General features: G+C 41.9%; 1 protein-coding gene across 4 annotated transcripts in view; it reads right to left on the bottom strand.

Moving 5' to 3' along the window:
* Window positions 1-5,520: 5,520 nt before the first annotated feature.
* Window positions 5,521-27,946, bottom strand: part of PEX1 (peroxisome 1) — a 57,370-nt gene continuing 34,944 nt past the window's right edge. For 2 of the 4 annotated variants that reach the window (XR_015540990.1, XR_015540989.1), the window contains exons 9-20: window positions 21,053-21,126; window positions 20,704-20,926; window positions 20,379-20,469; window positions 17,833-17,987; window positions 17,269-17,583; window positions 16,062-16,262; window positions 15,815-15,940; window positions 8,137-8,198; window positions 7,825-7,942; window positions 7,154-7,450; window positions 6,907-7,038; window positions 5,521-6,696 (exon numbers count right to left, since the gene is read on the bottom strand). Coding sequence is in view for 1 of the 4 variants with exons in the window: in XM_087374540.1 (XP_087230666.1) it covers window positions 7,000-7,038; window positions 7,154-7,450; window positions 7,825-7,942; window positions 8,137-8,198; window positions 15,815-15,940; window positions 16,062-16,262; window positions 17,269-17,583; window positions 17,833-17,987; window positions 20,379-20,469; window positions 20,704-20,926; window positions 21,053-21,126 (1,701 nt within the window). In the remaining 3 variants the exon portion in view is untranslated. Of the gene's footprint in view, window positions 6,697-6,746; window positions 7,039-7,153; window positions 7,451-7,824; window positions 7,943-8,136; window positions 8,199-15,814; window positions 15,941-16,061; window positions 16,263-17,268; window positions 17,584-17,832; window positions 17,988-20,378; window positions 20,470-20,703; window positions 20,927-21,052; window positions 21,127-27,946 lie in introns of those variants that run through there. The other 2 variants (XR_015540991.1, XM_087374540.1) reach the window with 2 other exon arrangements.

Below are 27,946 nucleotides of genomic sequence, written 5' to 3'. Positions count from 1 at the left end.
GAGAGAGGGAGTGAGGGAGAGAGTAGAGCAGCACAAAGAGGGAACTTGAGCCTATCCTAAGAGCTTCAAGCATATACATAAAAATCTAGGACCTCCATACATATGCCCACAGGTATAATGAGTAGCCATAGCTAATGCATGTTCTGTAAAAGTGCAATACGGGAAAGTGGGTATTTTGAAGTGTGAATTTTTTCATGAAAGTTTTTATGAAGCTTGAAAGTGCGTAGCAAATTTAAGCATTTATTCTCAGCTTCACCACTCACGCTTTCAAAAAACGTACATTGCACTGTACCTATTTGAATCCTCAATAGACCAGAGCTATGGGGAAACTGAAGGAGCTGGACGATAGTGCAGACGAATATAGCAGGATGATAGCACATACAATGAATATAGCATACTGAAGCTCTTCAACTTGGAGGATAGGGGAATAAATGGTTGACAACACGATCACCTACACCGAGGAGGGAATGGAATTTTGGAGTTGGAATCTAAGAACTACCTAAACGTCTCGTTAGTATTTCACTTAGTAGTGGTGCCCGTAATTATGCAACGAACTCTCTATAATTTATTGAAAAATGTAACAACCATTTTTGTTTTTTCTTCATCTAAGTACTATGTATTTTGCTATATTTTCATGCTATATACTGGAAAAATCATTCCACATTAAGGGATAAAAATTTCCTCTCTGAGTCCCCATCTAGCTTTGTGTGGAATATTTAGACAAAGTCGAGCCTTTTCATGTTTTGCATGGTGCATTGTTTTCATATATTCCATGATCTATCAATAAGAGTTGAACTTTTGGCTTGTTTTTTCATAGTTTTCTTTCTAACTTATATTCTCCATTATGTGTTTTGACGATTTCAAAGCTAGATCTTATACCATATTAGATAAAAATACTTTTTAAAATATTGTCAACTTAAAATTGTAAATCTTGTATTATTATGACAAATAAAAATTGACAGTTAACTATGATGTCAATAGTCTCATAAATTCCGGTGCCATGTGCCCCATAGGGGACCTTACCATTCTAGCCCTCTCATAAAGCATCTCCATGGATTTTATTGTGGGATTACCTAGGACACAGAGGGGGCACAACTCTGTGTGGGTAATTGTGGATCAGTTGACCAAGATGGCTGATTTTATTCCTATCAATGAAGATGTTAAAACTCCAGAATTAGCTAGGCTATTTGTGGAGCATATCTATGGATTGTAAGGGCTACGAGCCATCATTATTGTTAGTGACCGAGGTGGTAAATTTAACAGCCATTTTTTGTTTATGATGTTAGAAACTTCATTGAATATGAGCACCGCGGATCATCCACAAAGTGATGGTCAAGCTGAAGGAGTCAATCATATCATTGAGGATATGCTTCGAGCATATGTAAGTAAATGGCAAACTAATTGGGATCAATATTTGCCCATATTAGAATTTGCATATAACAGTGTCAAACATTCAGCTACAGGTTTTAGTCCATTCATGATGATGTATGGATTTCAATAAGAGCCCCAATGGCAGTGGGACTTGAAAAAGAGAAGGTTCAAGTGGCCAAAGACTTTCTTGAAGATATGAATCAAACGCTTAAGTTAGCTAAAGATAGCATAAGAAGAGCTCAGGATAGAGCATGAAGTTATGCAAACCCCCACCGTAGAAGGTTGGAGTTTGAAGTGAATGAGAAAGTCTACCTTAAGGTACCTGAATCTTCAGATTCTCTAAAGACAGGTAAATGTCCAAAGTTGTCTCCTAGGTATTGTGGACCATTCACAATACTTAAGAGGATTGGAGAACTTGCTTACAAATCAGCCTTACCTGAGGGATGTAGCGTACATCCAGTTTTCCATGTTAGTAGGCTAAAAAGAAAATTAGGATATGATGATGATCTCATTGGAAATGACGTCCTAGTTGAACTCATTGAACCTGCATCTTTACCACACGAACTAGAAAGAATTTTAGATAAACAAGAAAAAAGAACACGACATACTATATGGCAAGAATGTAGGGTTACGTGGAAATATAGACCTGAAGAGAGTTCAACGTGGGAAAGGGTAAGCAATCTCCAGAGGAGGTTTCCCAATTTTATTTTCGAGGACGTAAACCATTCTTAAGGGGAAGGGAATGTTACATCAGCCATAATCTCGGAATCGTGTCGTGTGATTATGGTCAGGCGGGAAACCAAAGGGCTCAACGATGCTTGCATACTATGAGGCCTAGAGGGTTTGGGTCTACTAGGCCTAGACATTAATGAAGAGGTGCAAATGGGCTCTATGAGAGGGCTAGAATGGTAAGGTCCCTTATGGGACACATTGCACCAGGCATGAGGCCACTTAGCGAGCATTGGGTTCAGAGGTGGATTCTAGGAGGAGTTCACAAAAGGTATGAAGAAAGGAAGAAAGGAAATCACGTGAAAATCCAATGGTTGGGTGGTGAACAGTTTGAGAGCGCTTTTGCACATCTTCATTAATGTCTAGGCCTAGGCATAACCCTAGACCCAAACCCTCTAGGCCTCATAGTATGCAAGCATCGTCGAGCCCTCTGGTTTCTCGCCTAACCATAATCACACCACACGGTTCCGGGATTATGGCTGACGTAACAGAGGTAAACAAATGTGATTATGGGGAAATCAAAGGATTCATAACACGGAAGTATAAGGAGTCTTTCAATTTTGTATGGCTTATTTAAGAAGATTGAGTGTTATTTGGTGGTCACAATGACTACATACTAGAGCAAGCTCTCGACTTATGTTTTCCTAAACACATAACTCCATAATATCAGAAAAGGACAAGAGAAGAAAAACTTTTGTAAGATACCGGAGTAGATGAATGAAGATCTTTACTTAACACGAGTCCTTCAAGTGTGGACCTCCTCATATATGCCATTTGCTTAAGTCCACCCCCTCAAAGCCCTAATTGAAATTTGGATTTTATACTAATAAAAGAAATAGGAGTCCTTTTTTCTTCACAAGTTCATATTAATATATGCTTCTTGATTCATAGTCTCTTCTAAATACCCCCTTCCCTTCTCAAACATAATTTATTCAGCTCATGAATAATTTGCTACTATTATCTTGAGGTAATTGTGTCTTGAGAATGCGCAAGGATTCCCATTTCGGTAGCTCATATGGATATGGTTGGAGGTAAGAAGTTTCTATTGTGTAGTGCATTTCCTTGTATCACTTAAGGTCTCCTTAATCTGTAAATCATGGTGCTTCGATGGGTCCCAATTGGAGAATTGAATCCATATTGTATTCCTTAAAGGGAAATTATCCGATCAAGATATTGAAACATGAACCTTGCATACAACAAAGTGTTTGAATTTCATACATCTCCTTGGATTATCAATGACAGTTACTAGTCTCCACCTTACTGTATATTGCAATAGGTAACTAAATGGATAACATAATGCCTTTGAAATTATTAATAGCTGCTTATTTTCATTCTCTAAAAATAGAAATTGTGCATAACCTTTTACATAATTAGGTGTTTTACTCAATAAAGTGAATGGATTTTGTAATTGGGTTTCTTAACATTTACGTCTATATAATAATCCTTCCATGGCCTTATGACAGCCATTATTTAAAGCAAATCTAATTTCTCCTAAGGTCTTTTTGGTTTTTTGAAAGCATTTCCTTTATGTTTGAAAAAAAATAGGCCATAATTTACTAGAGAACTACTAACCATCTTGGGCCTTTAGACTACAACTTAGGTGTCTCAAGCTCACCTCGACCCTATGATAGTAGTGGGCCATGTTGAATAGTGCTAGTTTGTTTCAAGTTGGTATGTCAACCCTCGTCTTGAGAATATCCTTGTTGGTGCTTAGAGGCTATCTATGAAGTACTTGTAATGGGATCCGGTGAGTGGGAGTGATTGGTTCCAAGCAATCATTCCAAAAGCATGCCATTTTTCCAATCTACAATCAACACCACCAAGAAACTTCAAATTTAGGGTTTAGAGGCTAGAGATATTCTAGAGCAACTAATTCGAAGAGATTTAAGATCACTTTGGGTTTGCATAAGTGCTTTTGGAGGAGACTTTGGAGATCACTCAAAAATAGAAAGATTACTATTTTCTTTTGACTTCTATTTATGGAGGGATTACAATAGACCAACAAAACTCCACAATGAATTGAATCTATTTGGGAGTGGAAAAAAGCCAAGATTATCTACGCAAGGATTACAAGGCCTATTTGGGAGTGCAAAGAAAATTATCTACGCAACGATTACAAGGCCTATGGAAGGGTTCATCTCTTCCATTTTGTCAATCACTCGAGTCTCAATAGCTTGGCTTTCCTTCACTAGGCTTGAGGTATTTAATGTGACCAAAGATGCTTCATAGGCTATCAATGTTCTAACATCAACATATTCAATTTTGTTGATTGGACACAATTCTTTTCACTTAATACAAGCCTCATTTTGGGATATCATTGCCAACATCACTACTTGACACACTTAGGAAGCCAAATGTACTAAAGCACGTGATAGGAGGGAAGTTGACCCAACTAAGGACTTTGGCTGGTATTGGGACAAATATTATGTGGCCACATAGTTTAGGATCCACATCAACATCGACTAGGAGTATTTTCTCTCAAGGTGTGGAGGGAAAACACTTTCCTCTCTCAATCCCAGCCAAAATTATGGCCTTTTCATGTTTTGCATGGTGCATTGATTCTTTGAGGTTTTCATGTATTCCATGATGTATCAATAAGAGTTGAACTCTTGGCTTGTTTTTTCATAGTTTTCTTTTGAACTTTTATGTGTTTTGACAATTCCAAAAGTTGCATCTTATAACATATTAGATAAAAACATTTTTATAAAAATCATTCACTTAAAATCATAAATATTGTTTTATTATGACCAAAAAAATCAAGAGTTAGCATTGATTCCTATAGTCCCATAAATTTCTACAACTTCTAATCTCCTTTTTTATAGATGGGTGTAGGTTAGAGTCTTCCCCTTGAACAAAGTAAAAGAGGTCCGATGATTTGCCTAAACCAACATAATAATTATTTGTCAATTTTAATTATAGTTTATGGTAATTAATAAAGGAAAGTATAGTTTGATTATTTGTCAATTTGATTATCGTTTATAGTGCTTTTATAAACACCTACATAGAAATTTGCTTGACAAAGGAATAGTAGAGCCTATCCTCTTAGAAGTATGGAGGTAAACAAATGTACTTATGGGCAAATGAAAGGATTCATAACATGGAGATACAAGGAGTCTTTCGAGTTTACATCGAACCTTGCATACAACAAAGTGTTTGAATTTCGTACATCTCCTTGTATTAACAATGATAATTACTAGCCCCACCTTACTTCTTTACTATGTTGCATAAACGTCTTTGCTTTATGGCTCTAAAATAGTGCGTCCGATATAGGATATTTCAAAATGTATAGTTTCATGTGTGGTTGAATATTCTTATGTAAACACAAGCTTGCTCACATTTTAGCAATCACTACATACACAAAGGTTGCCATTCCAAATCCCCCTTGTGGTTTGCATACTATGTAAGCGAACTGGCCCCAAATACAACTTAGATGATTAGAACTTAGAATTTGGATCATTGCTAAGTTGGTGATTACTTTCAAGTACCCAGTTAGGTCCTTTTCTCCCAAAATCCCCTCAAACAGTAGTCATTAGGAGTGTAATGGTATGATTCCCTTTCCAGATCTTCATATCTGATTTGAATGACTAACTTTCTGCTATGAGGAAATCCGTATAATCAGCAGTGACATGATTCACTTGATGGATGGAAGTATATTCTCGTCATCTGGATTGGGACACTCTTTGGTTACCGGCCTGTGGTAGCATGCTTGCAGTGTCATGATTCACTTGATGGATGGAAGTATATTCTCGTCATCTGGATTGGGACACTCTTTGGTTACCGGCATGTGGTAGCATGCTTCATGTTTTGGCAGATGTCTATTGTAGTTGCATGTAAAAAACACTGTAAATGCATAATGATTTTTTAAGTAATCAGATCGCCACAACTGCTGCTCATTTATGGAACATGCTGAAAGGGCATGACCTTTTACAAACTTACATATAACCCATTATTGAGGGGTAAGCAACCACAACCACTTTGAACATGTGTATGTATATACACGATAAATGTGAGCTTTGACCTTTCAAAACACAGATCTACCCAATTGCGCAAAACATTCTCTGTGACGAAGATCCTCCTGTAAAATCCTGTAGCTAATCCTGGTAGTGTACTGGAGTTATGGGTGCTTCCAAGGGGTTAACCACCTCATGCCATGCCCACTCTGCAGGGTTACAATGAAGCTGACATGAAGGAAAAAGCCATAATTCCCAATGGGGAGGGTGCAAGGTAGTCGATGTTTCAACCACCTTCACAATAGACGAACAGTCCACGAACTCTCCAGGACACGGTTATCTCAATAAAGAAATATCACTTTAACTCTTCGCTGAAGGGAGGGGAGAAATCCTGATGATCTCAACATTCTGGGCAGCTCCTGGTAATCAAATACAGTTTTATTTCCCACCCTATAATTGACATCTTGTTCACTGAAAGTAGATTATCTGAGCCATAGAAGTGGCATCATCATCATCATTATGGCCAATTCTAGGTGCACCTCATTGCTAGACGTCAGCTCACAATCTAACCCTTGATTGGAGCTTTCCCTCGATCATTAATCCTTGTAATACCAGTTAGGTATGGTTCAGTGGCAATACATGGACCCTTGAGCCACCAAACGATGGAAGAAGTTAGACTAAACTCTGTGTGAGTGAGAGAGAGAGGAAGGGGGTTCGGGAATTTTGGGGGTGGTACCACTGAAATTAGGACTTCTTTTACTTTGCCTCTAGTTGCTAGGTTAAACTGAAGACGCTGTTATCAAAACTGAAAACATAGTGGCCTGGTAGACCACTAATACAGAGAGTCTATTCTTACCATGAATGAATGAAGGGACACCGAACACCGCCTCTTAAAACAGATTACAGCCTGAAAGAGAGAATAAATAATTTTCTGAAATTCCTTGACGAATTAAGCCAATGTTACTCGTTTTCCTTTTGTGTCTCGGGCCTGGAAAAGAGAAATGGAAATCATGTCAGTCAGATATGACTTGGCACATCACATTCAGAACATAACATCTATCTGTAACGTTGCACTTAACAGAAGAACACAAAACAAGATCTACCTTTCCTGCAATAGAAGACCTAGAGCTCATGAATTCTTTGTATATATTAGAGAGCCGCCACCTCTCCCCCTCGGAGACTGAAGGCCTTGACTTAACTAATACAGATCTCAACAACTCCATGGTAATAATGATGGTTTCAGATTTTCCAGAAGCAGCTTCTTTGCTCTTTGAGTGCGTTAAAAAGCTGTGGACCGCTTCTAACTGAGCATCAGATAAGACTGCTTGCAGATCAGCACCACTGAAATGCTCCGTCAGCGAAGCCACCACATTCAAATTAACATCCTCAGCAAGGGAAAGCTGCACAATCATGCAATAGAAGATGAATAGTCTGGAAAATTCTAGTCTGCAAATGATTGCGAAAGAGATCACTCTCTCTCTCTGGAATGAGAAGCTCCATAGCCATGTAATAGAAGATAAATGCTCAGAGTAATTGATGTCTAGAAACAAGATTAAGGATATTTAGCACCAAATTACAAGTACTCAATCCCAAAGTACCATGGATGTGCATTCACTACAAGCTAACTTAAACGTAACATAGAGCACTAAAAAATTTCTCAGTCAGCCCAGGTCACTGACAATGACATATTAAGATTATGCTGATTCTCTGAATTTCTGCAAGGCATAAAAGTAAAAGCATACATGCACGTACGAAGAGAGATAATGAGCCTGACCTTGCGAGAGAGAACTTTCAATATCTCCAGACGTTCTCCTGCTGTGGGAAAGTCACAAAGGAGAAGACGGTCTAAGCGACCAGGACGAAGCAATGCTGCGTCAAGCAGATCTGGACGACTGTTCACTTACCACAGAGATTCTGGATGTCAAGTTCCACTCAAAGTAGCATATCAGAGAAAAAAATCCAATTTTAAAAAATCCGTCAAGGGCATAGAGATTTCAACTTTGTTTCCTTTGAACTTGGAAAGTAAAGAATCTGTTTTGTTTTCCCCTTTTTCTTTTGGGGGCAGGGATGCAGGTAAATTCTCTACCTGGTAGCAGCAAAAACAAAGACACCGTTTAGAGCTTCTACACCGTCAAGTTCTGTCAGCAGCTGCAGGACAAGAACATGCATACCCACATCAACACATATTCAAATATGAAGTAAGAAGAACTTGATAATGAAAGATTTCCAACAAAACACTGAGACTTTGGCGATGCAGTGGTAACAATGTATGGTTTAAAAATGGATGCACTCATTACATGCCCCAGTTTATGCCCTTTGTATCATGACATAGACCAAGAAGTGTTACACCAAGAAGAATCCACATGGCGGCCATTGGGCAGGGGGGAGGGTTCTGGAGAAAGCTCCAACCAAGTAGAACCAGAAGAAGAAACTCGTAGAGAGTTCATGAGAGAAGAACAGAGACTGGGAGCTTTTGAGGACCTGTGGCTCGATGGTAATTGTGCAGGAGCCCTCTTAGTTTGCTTGGTGTTTCCCTGGTATCAGAGCATCAGGTTCAGTCTCATGGGAAAGGGGAGTGAACGTTGCAGCCATTGTTTTTCTACACGGGCCAACGATTCACCATTGGAAGGCTTTCAATGTAATAGCACCGTAACAATTCCTTTTTCTTGTGAACACACCTGGGCAGATTCGCCATTGCTTGCCTTAAAGAAATTTTCAACGACTTATTCCTCCTCTCACAAGTCGCTTTACCAGAATTCCAAACTCTTTTGTATCGATGGGATATGGCAAAGACTCCAAGCTTAGCTAAAAGAACCCAAAGAGAGCAACTGAGCAACAGGCGATGCATCTTGTTAGGATGGGCTGGTCCCATCAGTGAGCTTTGACAGCCTGCATCAGACATGGTCTTGAGAATGGATAATTTCTTATGGAAATGGTGACTTAGCTCTGCCCACCAATATCCGTCTGAAAACTGAATAGAGATAAGAAAACCTTGGCAGCGTTCATCATTTTCTCTGCTCAGCCAGTTGATGCCTTGTGGCGATCTGCAGCAACAGGACTACAGAAGGACAACTATATTATGAAGCACAGGCTACCGCAAAGAAATAAGGAAGAGTGAGAGAAGCAAATTAAGGGATATTTGACACAACAAAGTGCCATGACGCAACCTGTGAATGAACACAGAGAAGAAAAGATGGAAAAAGAAGGCGGCCATGTCAAACAAACTTAGTGTTAAATCTTTCGGTTCCGGGGAGAGGGCACTTCCCCAGCCTTCGTTCAGCCCCTCCCTGCCCCCAGCTGGGGACGGAATGGACTGTAGCTGCTGCTTGCTCTTTCCCCGCTTCACCCCACCTCAACCGGCAATTCATCCCTTGCCGACCTTAGCCAAAAAGCCACATCATCCTTGCAGGACCTTGCTTGAAGGCTCTTCTCTTTTTACCCCTCTCTCTCTAAGCTACTTTATTCCTTTCAAAGGTACTTGATTCCTTCTCTAAGGCCCTCCCTCTTTGAAGATCCTAAGGTGCTCCAACCATTAGCCTCGCAAAATTCAAAGCAAAAAATCAAGATCGAAATTGAGGAGATCGAGCTTGTGGATGAAGTAATTCTAAAGAGTGGGATTGAAAGCAAAGGCTGAGAAGCAAAGGATGTGTCAATTTCGAATTCAGAATCCAAGACCTCGAACAAATAACAAGGAAGTGGACATTGCATCTGTCACTCTATGATAAAGCATTTTGTGTTATAATTGTTGGAAATTCTCCCTTTAAAATTACGAATCTAAAGTTTTTTTTGTGTTGCAAAAAAAAAAAAAAAAAAAGACGAATCTAAAGAGAGAGAGGATGATTATGGAAAGCAAGGAAAGGAGAGGCTATTGTTGCTGAGGAAACACAAAAGGAGGCTCACGAGGATACTATGAATTTGAAGGACACATTATGATTTATTACGGAATTCTGTACTCAAAATTCACAAAACTAGAAAACCGAATGTAAAACATAGAAATATAGTTCGAGTCTATTAATCGCTCATTAAAACTCTAGCGGAAGTCATCTCTAAGGTATCTGATTCTCAATCAGTAACTCTTGTAGTTAAATCACCAACTCCTCCAAGTCAAATTGAGGTGACTACCTCTCGTCTTAAAGAAACCTCAAACATTCTTAAGGACTTAAAACCATCAATATTCAACTTGGAAGAAAAAGAAAGAAACAAGGACGCTAAACACATTTTTGAAACAAAGTGTATAAATGGTGGATGAGCCTCAAGGAAACTAATAGGATCCCAAAGTATTGGGCTGAGTTTGAGCAAGCTTTCCTAAAAGAATTTTCATTTGAAAATGAGCTAGAAAGCGCATGGGAAGCATGGGATAATTCTAAGTATGGGACAAAATACCTTAGCCCAACACATAGTGAATTATACCAACGCAGTTCTTAAGTTAAAGGGAATTGATAAATTCCAAAAGATAAGCGGTTTCGTGAGAGGTTTAAAGGACATCTACAACGTTGAGGTGAGAAGAAATCTCCTAAAACCTTTGAGGAAGCCATCAATTATACCCAAATATATGACGACACTACGGGAAATTCTAGAGTTGGAACTTAAGGAGGTTTCTCAGGTACCGCCCAAGAAACCTCAAACACAAAGATATCCTCTTTTTAAAAAAGAGGACAAGAAGCAAGTGCAATCATCATGCATATGTGGACTTTATGCCATGGCATCCCTACATCATCAAAAGTCAAAACTTGTGGCATAATACATTGAGATGCAATCTAGATATTTCAACTTCTTTATTGTGCTTGATATTACCATCCCTCCATCCCTCGTATCCATACCTTGCTCTCTCCATCCCATAGAGATATGTATTCCACACTCATGGTGTACTCAAGACACATGTAAATTGTAATTTAGTTTCTTTTTTTTTTTGTTATACTAGATGGGAGAAGCACTTACACGCTTCCCAAGTTCCTGTTTATGTCATATAGACCATTCTTGTCTCCAAAAGCATTTAACTTTGTACCTTGAGCTTGACTTATATGAAGATTCAAGCTTTGGATATGACACATGATGTCATCTAAGCAGTCATGGCTTTGTGTGAGAGGATACAGGCAAAATGTGCACCACACAAGGAATGTCGAGGACGTGAGCACCACCACTGGTGTGAAGTAGGTTGACCCGTCTGCCCCACCCTCTTTAAACTTTACATAGATGATATAGCATCCTCTTTGAACAACCTGGAGGTCGAGGATCGATCCTATCACAATCAGTCATACCCATGTTGTTGTATGCAAATGATGTGCTTCAAATATCAAACACAGCACAAGGGTTACAGAAGCATCTCACTACTCTGAAGGCATTTTCTGAGGGCCCCTAACTCTAACGATGCTATGCTCCAGCAAGATGCTCACACACTTGCACAGGAGCTAGTTAGGTCTTATGTATATTTGGGGTGCATTTTCACAAGCCCTAAGCTTCTGATGAAGCCAGCACATGCACAACTTACCAAAGGGCATACCTCTTTATTGAGATTAGAGACATTGTTCACACTTTTAGCATGTGAATGCAAAGTCACTCCTCTTTGAATCTCTAGTTCAACAAGTGGCTTTATATGCGGGTGCTTTCTCAACAGTAGTGAGAGAGACTTGACAGTTAACCTTGGAAAGACCAAGGTTATGATCTTCAACGCTTCGCGAGTAGTGTCCCGTCGCCATAGCTTCACGTAACGAGATGAGCCAGTGGAGATAGTGTAGTCTTACACATATTTGGGGGTAGTGTTCACCAGAACATGTTTCACGATGACCCATGCAACTACAGCACGACCCACACAAGGACGGCGTGCTTTGGCCCGACTAACCTTTTTGGGGGAGTGACATTTCCGTGACAGAGTGGAAGAGATTTGAGAGGCTATAGATGACTATGGGATCTAGGATGATTCGGAGCAAGCCCTCAGTCCCCCATCAGATTATACAGGTAGAGTTCGCCATGACCCCTCTCCAGATTGATTTCAGACAGTGACTTTCCTCTATAGAGTTTGGGCCTTACCCCAGTGGAGATACCGAGGCTAGCATTGGATCTTCCAAGCGACTGTCAGAGAGCGATGTTGATACAGCATGGTACGCATGGGTATCCACATGCTTTGGTAGTCACAGCATTCAAATGGACAGACTTGCCCCCTTTCAGTATAGCATGGATGCACCACCCGAGATGATCCCACGAGATGGGATCAACGTATCATACGGTTGGACCTCCTCTAGCTTCATACATCTAGGGCTTGTGGGGGAGAGGAGTTCCCTACCAAGATCTAGTTCTACCCTTCTTGAGGGTCTCGAAGTATAGTCTTGTCATTGGTCCTCAATACCTCGAGGATAGGAGAGTCTCACATACACTCAAGATCGCCATCGAATAGTTGCGAGTCTCGTCACATTAGCTGCGGATTGAGACAGGGAGAGTTGCAGGCATACCCAAAGAGCAGAGGATATGCAGACTACGCACAATTGGGGGGTTGGAGACAAAAGAGCATTTTCTCTGTGTCTATCCAATCTACTATGAGATCCGAGGGCGATATCAATGCCTCTTTCAGGAAGGGCATGACTTTAGTCCGCTTAAACAACTAATCCACTTTCCCGACCAAGTTTGTGTAGGGCTCTATCTGATTGAGATGCACGACACACAGATATACTGATGTGGCAGACCAGAGAGCAGCAAGAGGCAATGCCATAGGACACCGAGATCAACCAAGCACAGACACATGTTACAGACTTCTATGCGTCTGAGTCAACCATCGGGGAGGCTGAGGAAGAGGAACTTGACGAGATGAGAGCATCATGGTTTAGCAGTGAGAGTTACTGCCACGATCCTACCAAACAAGAGGCTCACACTCCACATGCGGCACGAAGAGTGACCAGAGCATGCACGATCGAGGTCCGGTCTATTTCAGCCCTCCTCAGAGGAGACTGCAAGAGATGAGGTGTCACCCTTGACGTAGCCCATCGGATACAGAGATTAAGGAGACCGGGCCCTCCGCCGCCTCGAGAGACAGCTCGACAAGCACAGATACGAGAGCTCCTCACATCTCATCAGAGAGCCACCAGGGTACCTAGATATATGGAGCCTATGCGTGTACTAGGAGCGTTAGCTCTGAGCGCCTGATTCTATTTTGCTACTTTGCTACTCTGCTTTTATGCTCACTAGTTTGGCACTTTAGCTTTCAGCAAGGACCTCAATGAGCCCTTTGCTTCAGCCCATAGTGGCTTGTATGAGTTACTTTTGGTTTTGTACTTTGCCTCATAGGCCCGCGAGGCCTCTTGCAGATGTTAATACATCTTCCTTTCTTTCTTTCAGGGCTCTCATGTGTCTTGGTATATAATATCATGTCTCTGTCAATGTATGTCTCCAAGAACTCCCTTGGATCGGACCAAAGTGTACCATTGCAATTCCACATTGTCATTTTCAATCCACTTTGCATTGGCCTGACACTGTCATAATTCCCCTTCTTCTTTATCTCCCTCGTCCACTCTTTCCCGGATAATCACTTTGCCATCTTTGTATGCCACCCACTTTCTTGCCTCTCTTGCTGCCATTACTCGTATCAGCCCCTCCCTTCTGTGCTCCTCCTGTAAGAGAGTGAGGTCGTCAATCGAGTATATCATGGTCCCTTTCAGAGTTTCCCTCATACTCACAAGGTAGACCTATCCATGACAGTCCGAATTTTCAGCACTAATGGTCTTGTTGGTGATTTCGCCTTGCCTACCCTCCAGGCTGTCTAGCACGTAAGATTGACACCCATCTTAATGGTCTTGTTGATGATTTCGTCTTGCCTGTGCTCCAGGCTGTAAGATTGACATCCATCTTAATGCCATTGGGATGTCCCCCCCTATCAAGCCTCTTACCAAAACATTCAAAGCCTTGCTGGCCCTTCTTTTCCCTTCCTCTAGAGCCTCAGAAATGAACTCCTCCTTAGGGGCTTTTTTACCACTGCTGTCCATTCAAGTATCTCTTCTTTCCCTTTCGTAAGCTGCTGTGTAAACTCAGCTTGTTTCTTGTTCATTGTGGCCTACATGGCAGCCATCTCTTTTTTGAGAGTTGCATTCTCTGCTTTGAGCTCTTCCATGGTTTTGCAGCCCCTCTCCAAGGTCATTTGCATGTCTCTCATCTGCTGTAATTCAATGCCCCAGTGCAAGTACTTTGTCTTGGAGCTTTGTTTTTCACTTTCCCATCTTGCTTTCTCTTTCTCCCATTCCTATTTCTTGGCCATTTCCTTCCTCCACTCTTCTTGTACTTTCCCTCCTTGCTTTTTAATCTCAGCTAGTGAGAGAGAAAGAAAAAGAAAAAGAAAGAAAGAAATTTTATTAGAGTCTTCAGAAGACCGATGGGTCTATGAGACTGAAAGAAAACCTGAGACAAATCACAGTAAGGGTGGAGCTACTGAAACGAGCATCATCACCCGTGCTAAATCGTAAGTCTGATCATACATAATCAAATACATCTGGATGTAACAATGAAAAGAAAAGGACTGGAGCGGAGCGGAATCCTCCGTATGTCATGTCCCCCTGGCTGGTGCATAGCCGTTGATGGGACGCGGGTGCCTGTCAAGAGGTGTCGTGCGTCTCGGTCTCCTGGACGAGGCTCGACGCAAGACCAGAGCCACCGTGACTCCTGTGGGACGTATCCCGGGTCTAAACAATGACGGGAGATCCCCCAGAGTGATCTGTGTGTCCCCTCGATGTCTCGTGTGTAGTGCTGCGATTGTCGGATCAAAGTCTTTGTCACGTCGGCGGCTCGAGATTGGATGATCAATGTCACTCGATGGAAAGAACTCTGTGATCCTGCTCTAAGAGGTGTCTGATGATGTGGCCAAGCCCCGTCGCCTGAGTAAGTACTCTCTATGTCGGACTCCCTCGTGAATCAAGGCCGCGAGGCATCTCTGATCTGGGTAGGCGAGGAATCTGGAAAGGAGCCTGGAGCCGTCTCTAAAGAGGCAGTGGTAGTGACCTCGGATCTCGTAGTACACTGGGCACCTGAAAATAAAATGCTCCTCCGACTCAACCCCCGGACAGTCGCACAATATGCATAAGCGATGTTCCCTGGGAATCCCCTCTGCTCTGCCGCTCTCTATGCGGAGGTGGTGTGATGATACCCAAAACTGTCCGATGGAGATCCGAAGTGAGGCATATGAAGCTCAGTGTACCCCGGTGGTGTGATGAATCCCTCCTCCGAAATGCGAAGACAGTAATCTCTGTGGGAACTCAGCTTCACTGGAAGCTCCCTCGGCTCCAACCAGGTCCTAAAGGTGTGTAGCTGCAGCAGATCCTCTGGAATGACCTGGTTGGTATGTGGCCCAATCGGGATGGTGGGTGGGAGTACCGGAGGGGCATCTAAATTGTACTGAAAAGGAGGTATCCTATCGATGTGGAACCCTAGTCTCACAAACCATCTGTGAGTCCGTGCATACCAGCATCGCTCGTCTCCCTCTACTGCCAACCTCATGGAGGAATCAAGAGCCAACCATGGCAACCTCTGTCTCCCTGATGTGCAGTCCCCATATGATCTAACCCGGTGTAGATATGTGATGGTCTGAAAGGCTGCATCTAGCTGGAGTGGAGTTGTGAGAGAGAGAGAGAGCTGTACATCTTTGGGAGGTCCACCGGCCTATGAGACAAAATACAATCAAAGAGAGAGAGAGAGAGAGAGAGAGAACCTTAAGTTGGAGAAAGGCAAACCATTCAGTAAAGCAATGCTCATATTCTCATCAATTCTCAATTAAAAGGAAAAAAGCATACTTGATTGACAACTCGATCTGTGACACCTGTGTTATCATGGCCCCGCTTCGGAGCTATGGCATCAAATTCATCAAAGAATAATATACAAGGAGCAGCAGCGGTAGCTTTGGCAAATATGTCACGGACCTGATTAGAAAAGTACCAATGAGGGAAAGCACTTGGCTAGATGCTTCCAAAAACTATCATGATATGCAATTTGGCAAGTACGTATTTCCTGCAAAATCAAAGCAGTATTTCTGAGACTCACCCCTTGTTCTGATGCTCCAATGTATTTATTCAGAAGTTCAGGACCCTTCACAGAGATCAACCGTATTGAGCACGCAGCTGCAGTAGCACCCACAACATGGGTTTTCCCACATCCTGGAGGACCATACAACAGAACACCAGACCGCAAGCGTAATGGCGCATTTGCAAATATCTTACTGTACTTCACTGGCAGCTCCAGCATCTGGTCAAGAGCACACCAAAGTAAAGTATAATTGTTTTCCACGCCTGCAGGCAGAGAGGTGCTACAAAACTCTCAAAAACATTTTTTGAACTTGCACACATGAAACAAACATTAAGTCCATGTCTTCTGCTATCCAAGCTATTTCAAGCTAAGCATCTTGTCCGTTTGACCTCTGAAAGATTCACTCTCTCTTTATATATCCTCTCATCTTGGTAACAAAGGGCAATGTACGGAATCCCTCTACCCCCAAAATATGGGCATGCATCATATGGTGCTATGTAGAGTGGCCAACTTGAACGCGGTATGACACCCATTGAAATATTCGTTTATACACAATTTCTACACCCAATCACCGCTGGAAAAATCCTCCAAGGGGTTTGACATACATCGAAAGACCTCTCTTTTGAGCTATACTACACACAATGAAGGGTAGCACAAAGAAACTAGCTGTAAAAAAGATGACACAATTCCCTTCTAAAACATGCTGAAATATTGGAATGCTCATTGTATGAACACATAACTGCCAATGAGAAAAGCCCTTAGGGGATGAAATACATAAAAGAGCTCTCTTTTAAGCCACTCTCTTTTAAGCCATCATATATAATGGATGGTAAAGACAGCAAAAAGGAACCATAAAGTACAAAATTCGGAACAGAAGAAAACAGGAAGGAGAAGAGCAGAGGCAGCAAGGAGAGGTGAGGGTTTGAGGAGTGGAAGGCAGCCCCAGCAATTTGAGGGGAGTCATGATCGGAAACGAAATTCTATGGTGCATTTACTTTGGACTAGGTTTCAATAAATTTTCACCAAAAACGAAAAGACATGACAGTGACTTTTGCCAATTCTTTATACGAGCAATTCCAATCAGCAATTACACACACGCAACTGTAGAAAGGCGCACATTTACTGAAATGCGTTCTGTACCTCTGGCAAAGCATGACAAGTATCAGCAAGAATTACACACACGCAACTGTAGAAAGGCACACATTTACTGAAATGCGTTCTGTACCTCTCGCAGAGCCCGACAAGTTTCAGCAAGTCCTCCAACATCCTCCCAACCCAGTCTTCCTATTTGGCCACCAGACTTTGCAACATCTCTCATTGAGACAGGAAGAAAGCCATCAAGGGCTTCAGCAAAGTCTTCCTTAAACAACTCAAATTTCTGTTTCTGCATTTCCATAATTGTTTGTTGCACCCTTCCATCCTGTGCTTTGTGATTGCCATTTTCTCCCTGGAGATTGTCTATCAGGCATCCCTTATTAGACTTCGCTAACGAGAGTAATCGGGCAGCAGCAACGTGGACTGCCCTGTCAACCACCACTTCCTGCCAGTATTTAAAGTGATCAAAGTTATTGACACACGAACATGATCATTTGTAACAAGAAGGCATCTGTACTTCAACATTCTAGTTGTTTTTAAAAAAAAACTCCCAAACCCTCCCCCCCCTTTTATCTCCTGCATCCCCAACAAGAAAAATGGAAGAAAACCCTTCCACTTGTGCACGTTTTTCCCGATAGCAATGTAGACAAAGAGTTTGATAAGCGTTGAGTAAAGTAAACAGGAAAGTTATTACTAGATCAGCTGTGTCATAGCCATCGCAGGTAGCAGCAATCTCAGAAATAATATGCTGGTCACAAAAAAAGTTGCGAAGTTCAAGCTCTTGATGAAGAATTGCAGCACGTTCTGTAGTGGTTGGAGCTGGCAGTGCAACCTGAAAGTCAAACCTCCCTGTAGTACGCAACCAAGCAAAAAAAAGATTGGAATCAAAATCACACACATCCTTGGTCAACAAAGCAGCCAACCGGCACGAAATTTGTCTAAATCTATGTAGCAAGAAGTCAACCCTCCCTACAAATACAAACACCATAAAGGAGATGGATCTGATACCAGGAAAAAGATCATCAGTAATTGAGCAGTGCCATACAGACTAAAACATCAAAAAGGTGTACAACAAAACCTTTTTTAAAGTCTTTATTACTATTATTACAATATGAAAGAAAAAATTCATTTAATATCAGATAAAGATGAGAAGAGGGATATCGGGAAACTTATTACACTAGACAGGAGCACCCATACAAAACTGTTTTATTTCATTGAACTTACAAAGGTGAACCAACGAATAAAGCTACCAACACTTGACCTTAAAAATTAGCTTTAGGAGAAAGGAACACGTCTAGAAAAGGAGAGCAGAAAGTAGGTGATTTAAATCTCTTTGAAATACCCTGAGAGTTCTGTTTTCCCACACAGACTTGAAAATTTTCCTTTAAATGAACTACCCCCACTTTCCTCCTAGCGACTTCCTTTGATGTCATGAAGTCTAAAACATGCGACTAGGATTATCAGAATGCCCATCAAGTGTCTCAGAACTCAAAGGAGGGTCTGTATGTAAATATCAAAATTGTCAGTCTTTGCTGGTGTAGATGGTGTATATTTGGGCAGAGATCCACGTATATATTGTCTCCTAGTGACTTCCTTTAACATGGATAATGGATTTTCAATAATCAGAATGCCTGTCAAGAGTGTGTCAGAACTCCAAGGGGGTCTGCCTGTGAGTTAAAACAGCCAGTCTTTGCTGGTCTAGGAGGTGTGTACATTGTGTCAATACTCCTGGGTATCCATGAAGAGATGGTACTGCTGGTCCCCAATCTCATAATACACTGGGAAACTGCAAAAGGAAATGTATCTTTAACTCCCATTTCCCCCCATACATCAATTGCATAACCCATTGCTCACAGGGTGTATGTTAGTGTACTTCCCTGCAACGATAAGGACAAAATGCGAAGAGATTTGAGCTCCCTGTAGGAGGTAGTTTTAAATGTCTTATTTACTGCCGTAAGATGGCTTTGTTCTTTCGAACTGATATCTCCCAAATTTCACCTCTGAAGCAGCTATGAGTCTAGGGATTTCTCTTTATGTATCGGTACCATTATGATTATGGCTCCTTTTTGTATTCGTAATGTGAGGGGTGTGGATGCTCACCCCTTTGGCTCGTTGTATTAGGTTCTCTCAATCTCATAGACCCTTCAATCTTTTGAATACACTTTTAATTAACTTTCTTTCTTTATTTATTTCTCTCTCTAAAACCATGGATATTTATTTCTCTCTCTAAAACCATGGAGTTGTAGTAATAAAGATTGCATCTAAGGAATATTTTGCATAGGCAGTGATAAATGGCTCTAAAACAAACAAAACATATCCTCTCATACAAGCATGCATATTACATACAACCCAACTGCGATCCTTGAACAGACTTTGCCCTCTCATTTTTATTTTAGCAAACAATTTCAAAGTTTAGATTTTTTGGCCTCATGAGCTAAACAAACACTCTCACACAAGCTAAATATATCCTCCCATACAAGCTCCCAAGATGATGGATCAAGCACTAGCCTACATTATATTCACCTATTTACTTTGGAAGGCATGAATTATTACACTTTGACTCCTCAGACAAAGAGGACTTTTTTTAAATTCCTGCGAAAGGTAGCTACGTGACATACTAAAACAATGAAGAATCATCCCCATACAAGTGCCTTAATCCCAAATGATGAATCTACATGTCTGCTGAAACAGCATATACAACACAAATCAGTGAACAGGTAAAAATTCCTTTCACAAAATGAGAATAAAATTTGCACCTTTAGGCAACATGATAACCACCCACAAGGTGCATGGCACGACTTGTCCGCTAATTCACCTGTAAACTTTATCAGCTCCCAATAATGGGTGTATATCAATATCCACATTCACAGACCCACCCTCTTACTCACACTCACATCAGCATTAAGGGTCTTCATGCCCAGCTTGTGTAAATCTCTGGAGAGGAAGGATGACCATAAGAATGATCATATCTTATGCTTCTTATGCTGAAGATCAAGAAACTTTGCTTTGAAAGCTCAGTAGGGCATACGCACCAGCAAAAGTAGAAAGAATTATAAAGACAACAGTCACTTCAATTTCAAAAAAAAATCAGAGGTGCATGTTAACTAGAAAGACATAATACACATGTGGACATATCCAAATATTCTACCTCATCCAGGAACATCTTTTTATATCCAGTCCTCAGTTATCAAGGAAACCATTTTCTTAAATTAAGCATAATTGAAATAAGAAAACAATAACCTGAGGAGCATAAGGATGCTGGGAGATTAGAGACTGCACGTCCAATTGCAAGGAATGCAATAGGCCCTCCACATCTATTTCTCCTGTAAGCCTGATTCATTTATGGTAAAAGAAGCTATAAGGAAGTTACAAAGAACAATCTTAACAACCTCCACAGCTTCCTCACAGACCGATACTACCACATTAGTTCCTTTATAAATGGCAAATGCACAAAAAGTACTAAATGTGCACATACTTCTACTCTCAAAAGCATGTATTGCTAGTGAAATAGCCAGATTAAAAGCCTAGCATACTCATCTAAGAAAATGAGATGAAGCCAAAGAACCTGGAAGCTGTCAAGAAGATCAGAAAGAAATTCTGCAAGAACGACCGTGGTAGTGGATGGTTCGGTGTTTTCTGAATTAGAATTTGATGGGATAGCTATGTCTAAGTCATCCAGTATAATTAAGGAAGGAGCATGTCGAAGAGCTTCAGAGACAGCATCCTGCAATGCGGCCCGAACAACTTGAACTTGTTCTCCTCCCAGCTCACCACACTTCACAAAGACTCTGAAATACATATTTCATATCCCACAAATGAGCAGATGAAAATTCACAAAATCCACCACAGGGAAGCAGTCAGCATGAAGTGCAACTTTTCATTTCACAGGTGGTTCAAAATGGGGCAAAGTTTACTTGTGAGCAAGAACCACAGGATCTTCTTCTAGCTTCCTTGCTAATGCTAAAGCCAACTTGGTCTTCCCACATGCCTGCCAAGTTAAGGAAAGTGTTCCAGAGTCAAAAATGAGAGGCGACTTTCATTCTAGATCCACTTTCAACTTGCTCACTTAGCTTTGGTTGATTAAGATTTACTCAGATTAAAACAGAGGCCACAATAATGCCTTGAGTCCAAAACAAATCCCTGGCCCCACAAAAGGAGTATGGCATGCAGCCTGCAGTCAACTTTTCTCATACAGATCAAAATCTCAAAGCTTGCAAAAAAAGGATTTCCTGTTAGCTCTTACTTGAGTTGTGTTTTATCTTTACAAATGAACCTACATGTACTATCAATAGCGTAACAGCATATAAATGGACAATGAGAAAATACAAATGAGGGGTCATATAGACCAAAGTACACCCTGGTGTCCTAGGTGGACCATGTGTCCTACCTAAATGTAGGTGTTGTCCCCAGTGGACTAGCAGTCCTAATTGGCCTACAAGGCCATACTAGGGCTAAGTGGCAACAAGTGCTAACTGGCGTACAAGGCCATACCAAAGCTAAGTGGCAACAAAACCCCCTCCATGGTATGGCTGAAGTATCCTAGACACATCTCAAGCATACCTGGAAACTAAATCATGGTTGCATGTGTTCATCTGTGATGGAGATAGAAACCTATGATAATGCAAGAGGAAACATCACAATGGTACCAAGTGAAAATGTCAAACTTGGGTCACGGTAGAGCCTTCGTGGAAAGATCTATTCTCTATGGAAATGTAGGACAACTGTATGCCTCCAGGTGACAGTCGCTCTCAAACATAGTGATAGTGTATCTCAATGTGCTTGGTAAGCGCATAAAGACAAGATTACGTGCAATGGCTAAAGCACTCGGGCTCTCAATGTAGATCATGGTAGAAGATGCCTGGCTTGTTGGGTGCACGGAGCAATGGAGTGCAAAAGGAATGCAAGGAGAAGACAATAGCGGAGGGAAAACAAAGTACTTGCAAATGGATAATGAAGAAAGTACAAGAGTGGCCACTATATGGCCCCAAAGTCAACTGGTTGACCAAGACTAGGACAAAATGTCCTAACTAGTAGCCCACAAGGCAACCACGGCTAAGTGCTAACAAACCCCCCCTCTTGGTAAGGCGGAACTAACCTGGATACATCTCAGGTATACTAGGAAACTATATCATGGTTGCACACATAGTTTTTTCCATATGTTACCATACGCATACGCCATACGAGTATGGAGGTATGATTGGAGTATGGTTCAGCCCCTAGGGCTGAAACATACGTGACCCTAATTTTACTCAAAAACATTTAGAAACATATACATTGTACACATTACATTGACATAGAGCTACAAACTTTCAAATTGAAACTTCAGACTTCAAACTTGTATTAATATTAAAGTCATCCGCCCTCCAAAGACCAGAGTCATCTGAAATCTGGATTCTGATACATAGTGAATGATAGATCAATACTACACCAAACATCATGATCAAAGGTAGTAGGTAGTAGAAACTTGGAAGTAGGTACTACACCAAGACATCAAAGGCAAAACATCATAGAAGAAAAGGCTACCACAGCCCGGAAATAAAGCTGAAACTTGAAATGCATCACGATTCACAACCGATGAGGCTCAAGCCTCAAGCTGCAGCCTGCATCCCCATCCTCATTCTCTTGCTCATCCTCATCATCATCATCATCATCATCTGCATTAGTGCCATCCGCCTCCTTGAGACCATCCTTGAGGCCAACCACAGCCAAAGTCGGCCAACAGTGTACGAAGTACCGATTAGCAACGTACGGATTAGAATAGTGCTAAAAATGTGTTTTTCGAGGTTTTGGCCAAGCACAAAACCGATCCCCCCTCCCAAACAAAACAACCCCACACACACACACAGCAAAAAAACCAAACCACACCCAAAAAACACACCTTACAAAACAAAACACTGCCAACAAAAAAACCCAAAACACACACACTCGTACGAAAGGCCGTACGTACGGACGTACGGAAAAACCATCCATACGCGTACGGATGCAACTATGGTTGCACATACTCATCCAAGCTGGATATAGCAACCTATGATAGGAGATCAACATCACGTAATAAATGGTGCCAAAATGTAAGGCATGTCGAAAAGCCTCAAACTTGGATTGCAGTATAACCTTCGTGAAGAGATCTGCTAAGTTATCCTTCGTGGGAACATATGACAACTGTATATCTCCAGCTAATAGTCGCTATTGAACATAATGATAATGGACCTCAATGTGCTTCGTATGCACATGAAACATTGGATTTAGTGCAACTGCTAAAGCACTCTAGCTATCAGGTAGATGATAGTAGAAGTGTCCTAGCTAACATGAAGATTTGAGAGTAACTTACAGAGCCAAACACACTCTATTGTAGCTGTGAAGGCTGCCATGTATTCAGCTTCACAACTAGAAGTGGCAACTATAGGCTGCTTCTTGCTAAACCAAGAGATTCATGAAGAGCCAAGCATGAAACAGTTTCCATTGTGTGACACACGGGTGTCATAACAACCTGCCCAATCACTGTCTGTGAATGTATGCAAATCCAATGAAGCCTGATCACTATAGAACAGTCCCAAATGCTGCATTTTCTTCAAGTAACAGAAGACCCACTTCATCGCCTGCCAATGCTACGTGCCGGGCTTGTGCATGTACCTACTTAACTGGGAAACGGCATACTGCAAAGTAGGTCGCGAATGACATAAGTAAATAATGCCGGCAGCCCACAGCCTGCTCATAAAGAGTTGGCATCAGATGAGGTGTTGAGAGTTGTGGTGCCATGAGCACATGTAGAGCAAAAGTATGAGTAAAGGACAAGCTGCCACATGGTATGGAGGAGATATCACACATGTGAGCAAGCATATGGATGTAAGTACCCTCACCTATAAAAGGGAGGTTCATTTGAAGTAATATCAATCAAGCACTTTGCACTATCTCAAAATTCTCTTTATGAGTCCAAGCTAATCTATCTTGGAACCTAATTGACTTGAGGTACATGTCATGAGCACTCTCTTCATCATGTTTCCACACAGGTTCCATCCACCTTAGAGTGCTCCATAGATCCTGAGGCACACATGTTTTATCATGGTATCAGAGCATAGGTTTAGCTCTCCTAGTTTAGCTCATTAGTAGTTCACTAGGATTGCTTCCATTCCTAGATTAGTTTTAGAATGTAAGTTTAGAGAGTTTATCGCTTCTAGTTTTGAGAGAGAGATTCCTTGGGTTCCTTTCCATTGTGAGAGAATTTCTCTTCATGAGTAAGTGCCCTTTCTTCTTCTTCTTCTCAGATGAGGAAATTTCCATTGTTAAGGGAAAGAGAGCTTTGGAGAAAGATCTAGTCCATCGGTTTTGTGAAAAGAAAGAACCACCATAGCGCTCTCCTCCACAAACAATTTGGCGGTGGCCTTGCCTATTCCTCCTAAGACCGTCAGCTGAGACTTGGATTTCGGTACAGTTGTACAAAGAGCGATGCTTGATTCAGATTATGAAGGTAGTCTTTCCCTTTGTCTGGAGGGAAGGAGAAGCATCTTTGGTTGTCTGAGGAGTGTCACTCTACGCAGCCGCTTCGGAGACTATCTCTGTCACGCTTCCAAGGGTTGTATAGAGATTGTTGTTGGAGTCTCTCAAGCCTCAAACCATCGACGAGCTCACGATCAGCCTCTTCAAACACCTTCTTAGTGCTCAAATGACTTCAACACAGCTCTTAGATGCGGCAACGCTCCTCCACGTGACAGCCTACGAGCGAGCCCACATGCCTCTCCAACAGTCCATCGACGAACTTCGACCCTGATCTGCACATCTTCAATGCCATCCACTCCAACGAGGAGCTCCCCTGCAAAGAGACTCTCCAACAACGACGACTGTATGTCCACAATAGCTCCAAATGCCGAATTCTCAAACAACAGCTCCTTCATCAACAACAGCATCGATAAGCAAGCATCCCTGCAGAGCAACTCCAACACCGTCCACGAGCTTCTATGCCTACCAACAACCAAGCTTCTTTAACAACGCACCCAAAAACTACGCTCCAGCCAACTACAGATCCAACACGTCCTAGCTCAAATGACGATCTCGTCATCGACCAGCTCATAAACGTTGCCCCGAGCTCCCTGCTGCAAACTTCATTTTTTGTAAGACTTCCTTGGAAAAGCCACGTGGCAGATAGGACCCATGGTTCAGTTTAGTTAACTCCAGGTTTGGTTTAGTGGTCTTTGGTTGGCAGAGTGCCACGTGGCAGATAAAACCTAACTCTAGTAAGGTTAAACATAGCCATGGTTAGGTTATGGATTTAGTTAAAAGTGCCACCTAAGCACATAGCCCCTGCCAAGCACAGTTTGGAATTCAGCATGTGAATCCTTGTGCCACATCATCAAAGGCCTCTTCTTCACAGAAACTTTGACAGCCATAACTCACAATCCAGGAGGAATTTGGACATGCACCAAAAGGAAAAAGTGATCGTCTTTTCAAGCTCCACGCACCTGTCAGATCAAAATCATTGTACGCAATTAGACACTGCCAATATTGAAAGAAATCAATTGGTAAGACCTTTGCAACAAATGGAAAAGCAAAGCATGAATGCACACATCGTTGTCATAAGCATGCTGAAAGCACAAGTGCATGAGATGACCATAGCACGAAGCATGGCATCCACACATAAAGCATCAAGGCACATGGAAGAACAAAGCATCATGCAAGAAGCTACACAAGGAAGAAGATTGCAGATTGAAGAACCAGCAGGTCAACTACACAGCATCGTCATCAAGCCATGAGCCAAAAGGTGATATCAATGGAATGTATTGAGAAACAAAAACCTTGCCAACCTTGCCTATATTTTGTAAATCAAACCTGACCACCTGAGAGTAGCTATGTAAGCACCCAGGGGAGGATTTGATCTTGTAACTCACATATGACCACCTTGTAGTAGCCAAAGGATCATGGCACCAAGGGGAGGTGTTGAGAGTTGTGGTGCCATGAAAACATGTAGAGCAAAGGTATGAGTAAAGGACAAGCTGCCACATGGCATGGAGGAGATATCCCACATGTGAGCAAGCATATGGATGTAAGTACCCTCACCTATAAAAGGGAGGTTCATTTAAAGTAATATCAATCAAGCACTTTGCACTATCTCAAGATTCTCTTTATGAGTCCAAGCTAATCTATCTTGGAACCTAATTGACTTGAGGTACATGTCATGAGCACTCTCTTCATCATGTTTCCACACAGGCTCCATCCACCTTAGAGTGCTCCATAGATCCTGAAGCACGCATGTTTTATCATGGGGCAATCCCATCATCGGAGGAGAAACGGTAGCCAAGCTCCAATGGAGGAGAAATCGTCTTACAATCCTCAAATTGGAAGCGCTGCAAGAGCTGGCCAATATATTTGAAGTGAGTCATCATTATACCCCTCAACATTAGCAAATTGGATGCCCAAATAATAGTGCAATCAGCCCATATCTAACATTGCAAATGATTTCTGCAAATCTGCCTTAAAATCTGCAATTTTCTGAGAGTCTAGCCCAATGATAAGCATGTCATCCACATAAAGAATTAAAATCAGAAATTCTGATTCACTCTTCCGGACATAAAGAGTAGCCATTGTAGGGCTGTTTTGAAATCCAAGGCATAGCGAAAAGGAATGTATCTTCGCATACCATGGGCGTGGTGCCTACTTTAAAACATAGAGAAACTTTTTCAGCCTGCATTCCTTATTTCCAGAACCGTCAACCTCAAAGCTTGGAGGTTCCAGTAAATCCCCATGAAGGAAAGCGGTCTTAATGTCCAGCTAGTGGACCTCCCAACACCTGTGGAATGCGAGAGCAATGACACACCGAATGGTCATGATGTGTGAAGTGGGAGCGAATGTCTCCTCAAAGTCGATGCCATATTGCTGGGCATAGCCTTTCGCAACAAGGCGGGCTTTGTAGCAGTCAATACTACCATCATCTTTCTGCTTCAATTTGTAGACCCACTAGTGCCTATGGCACGCTTGTCTGCTGCCAAGTCACACAACTCCCATGTACCTTTTGAATGAATGGAATCAAGCTCAACTTTCATGGCATCCATCCATTCTATGCTATCAAATTTATCCTTATGACAAAGGGACTCTTCATTGCAGGCTGTAGCAATCAAAGCAACATGAAGCAAATCAGCTTGCTTGCTGTCCCGTAGAGTATCCAAGAGCCACTTTGGAACTCCTTTCTGCTGTCTAATGACAGCCCGCCTCCCTGCAACTGCCTGTTAAATAGTATGATCATCATGTTGCTGCAAATCAGGCTGAACATGGGCAACATGAAAAGGCTGTGGGCTGCTAGAAGCATTTGGAGCTACACGTTGCAAAGTGTGATCTGAAGCGGTGAAGGGCATCAAATACATCAAAGGCTTCAACAGAATGGCGGTTTTTCGCAGTCCAGCCAAGGTAAAGCAACATTCTCAGCACCCTCCCTGTGCTAGGCTGATACAACCGATATTCTTTGCTTTGTGTGCTATAGCCAATGAAAATGCATTTGATGGCCTTATCCTCTAGCATATGCCTCGGCTGACATGAAACATGTGCATATACCAATGACCCAAACACCCACATTTGGAAAATCACAGGATTCCGGCCAGTCCATGCTTCATAGGGAGTAATGGACCATGGTCTTCAATGCCCATGTGGGTACTTTGTTGAGTACATAGTTGGAATACATAATGGCATCCAACCAGAATTTATTGGCAAAGACTTGCCCTTAAGCATGCATCTTCCCATTTCCATTTTTGTGCGATTTTTACATTTGGCCAGCCATTCTATTGCAGACTCCATGGCACTATGCACTAATGAATTATGACCCAGGC

The sequence above is a fragment of the Dipteris shenzhenensis genome, chromosome 5 (genome assembly GCF_047967505.1).
Source record: "Dipteris shenzhenensis isolate YYH24624 ecotype China chromosome 5, Dip_SZ_1.0, whole genome shotgun sequence".
In the NCBI taxonomy this organism is placed as follows: domain Eukaryota; kingdom Viridiplantae; phylum Streptophyta; class Polypodiopsida; order Gleicheniales; family Dipteridaceae; genus Dipteris; species Dipteris shenzhenensis.
This window is presented reverse-complemented; position numbering and strand designations above follow the sequence as displayed.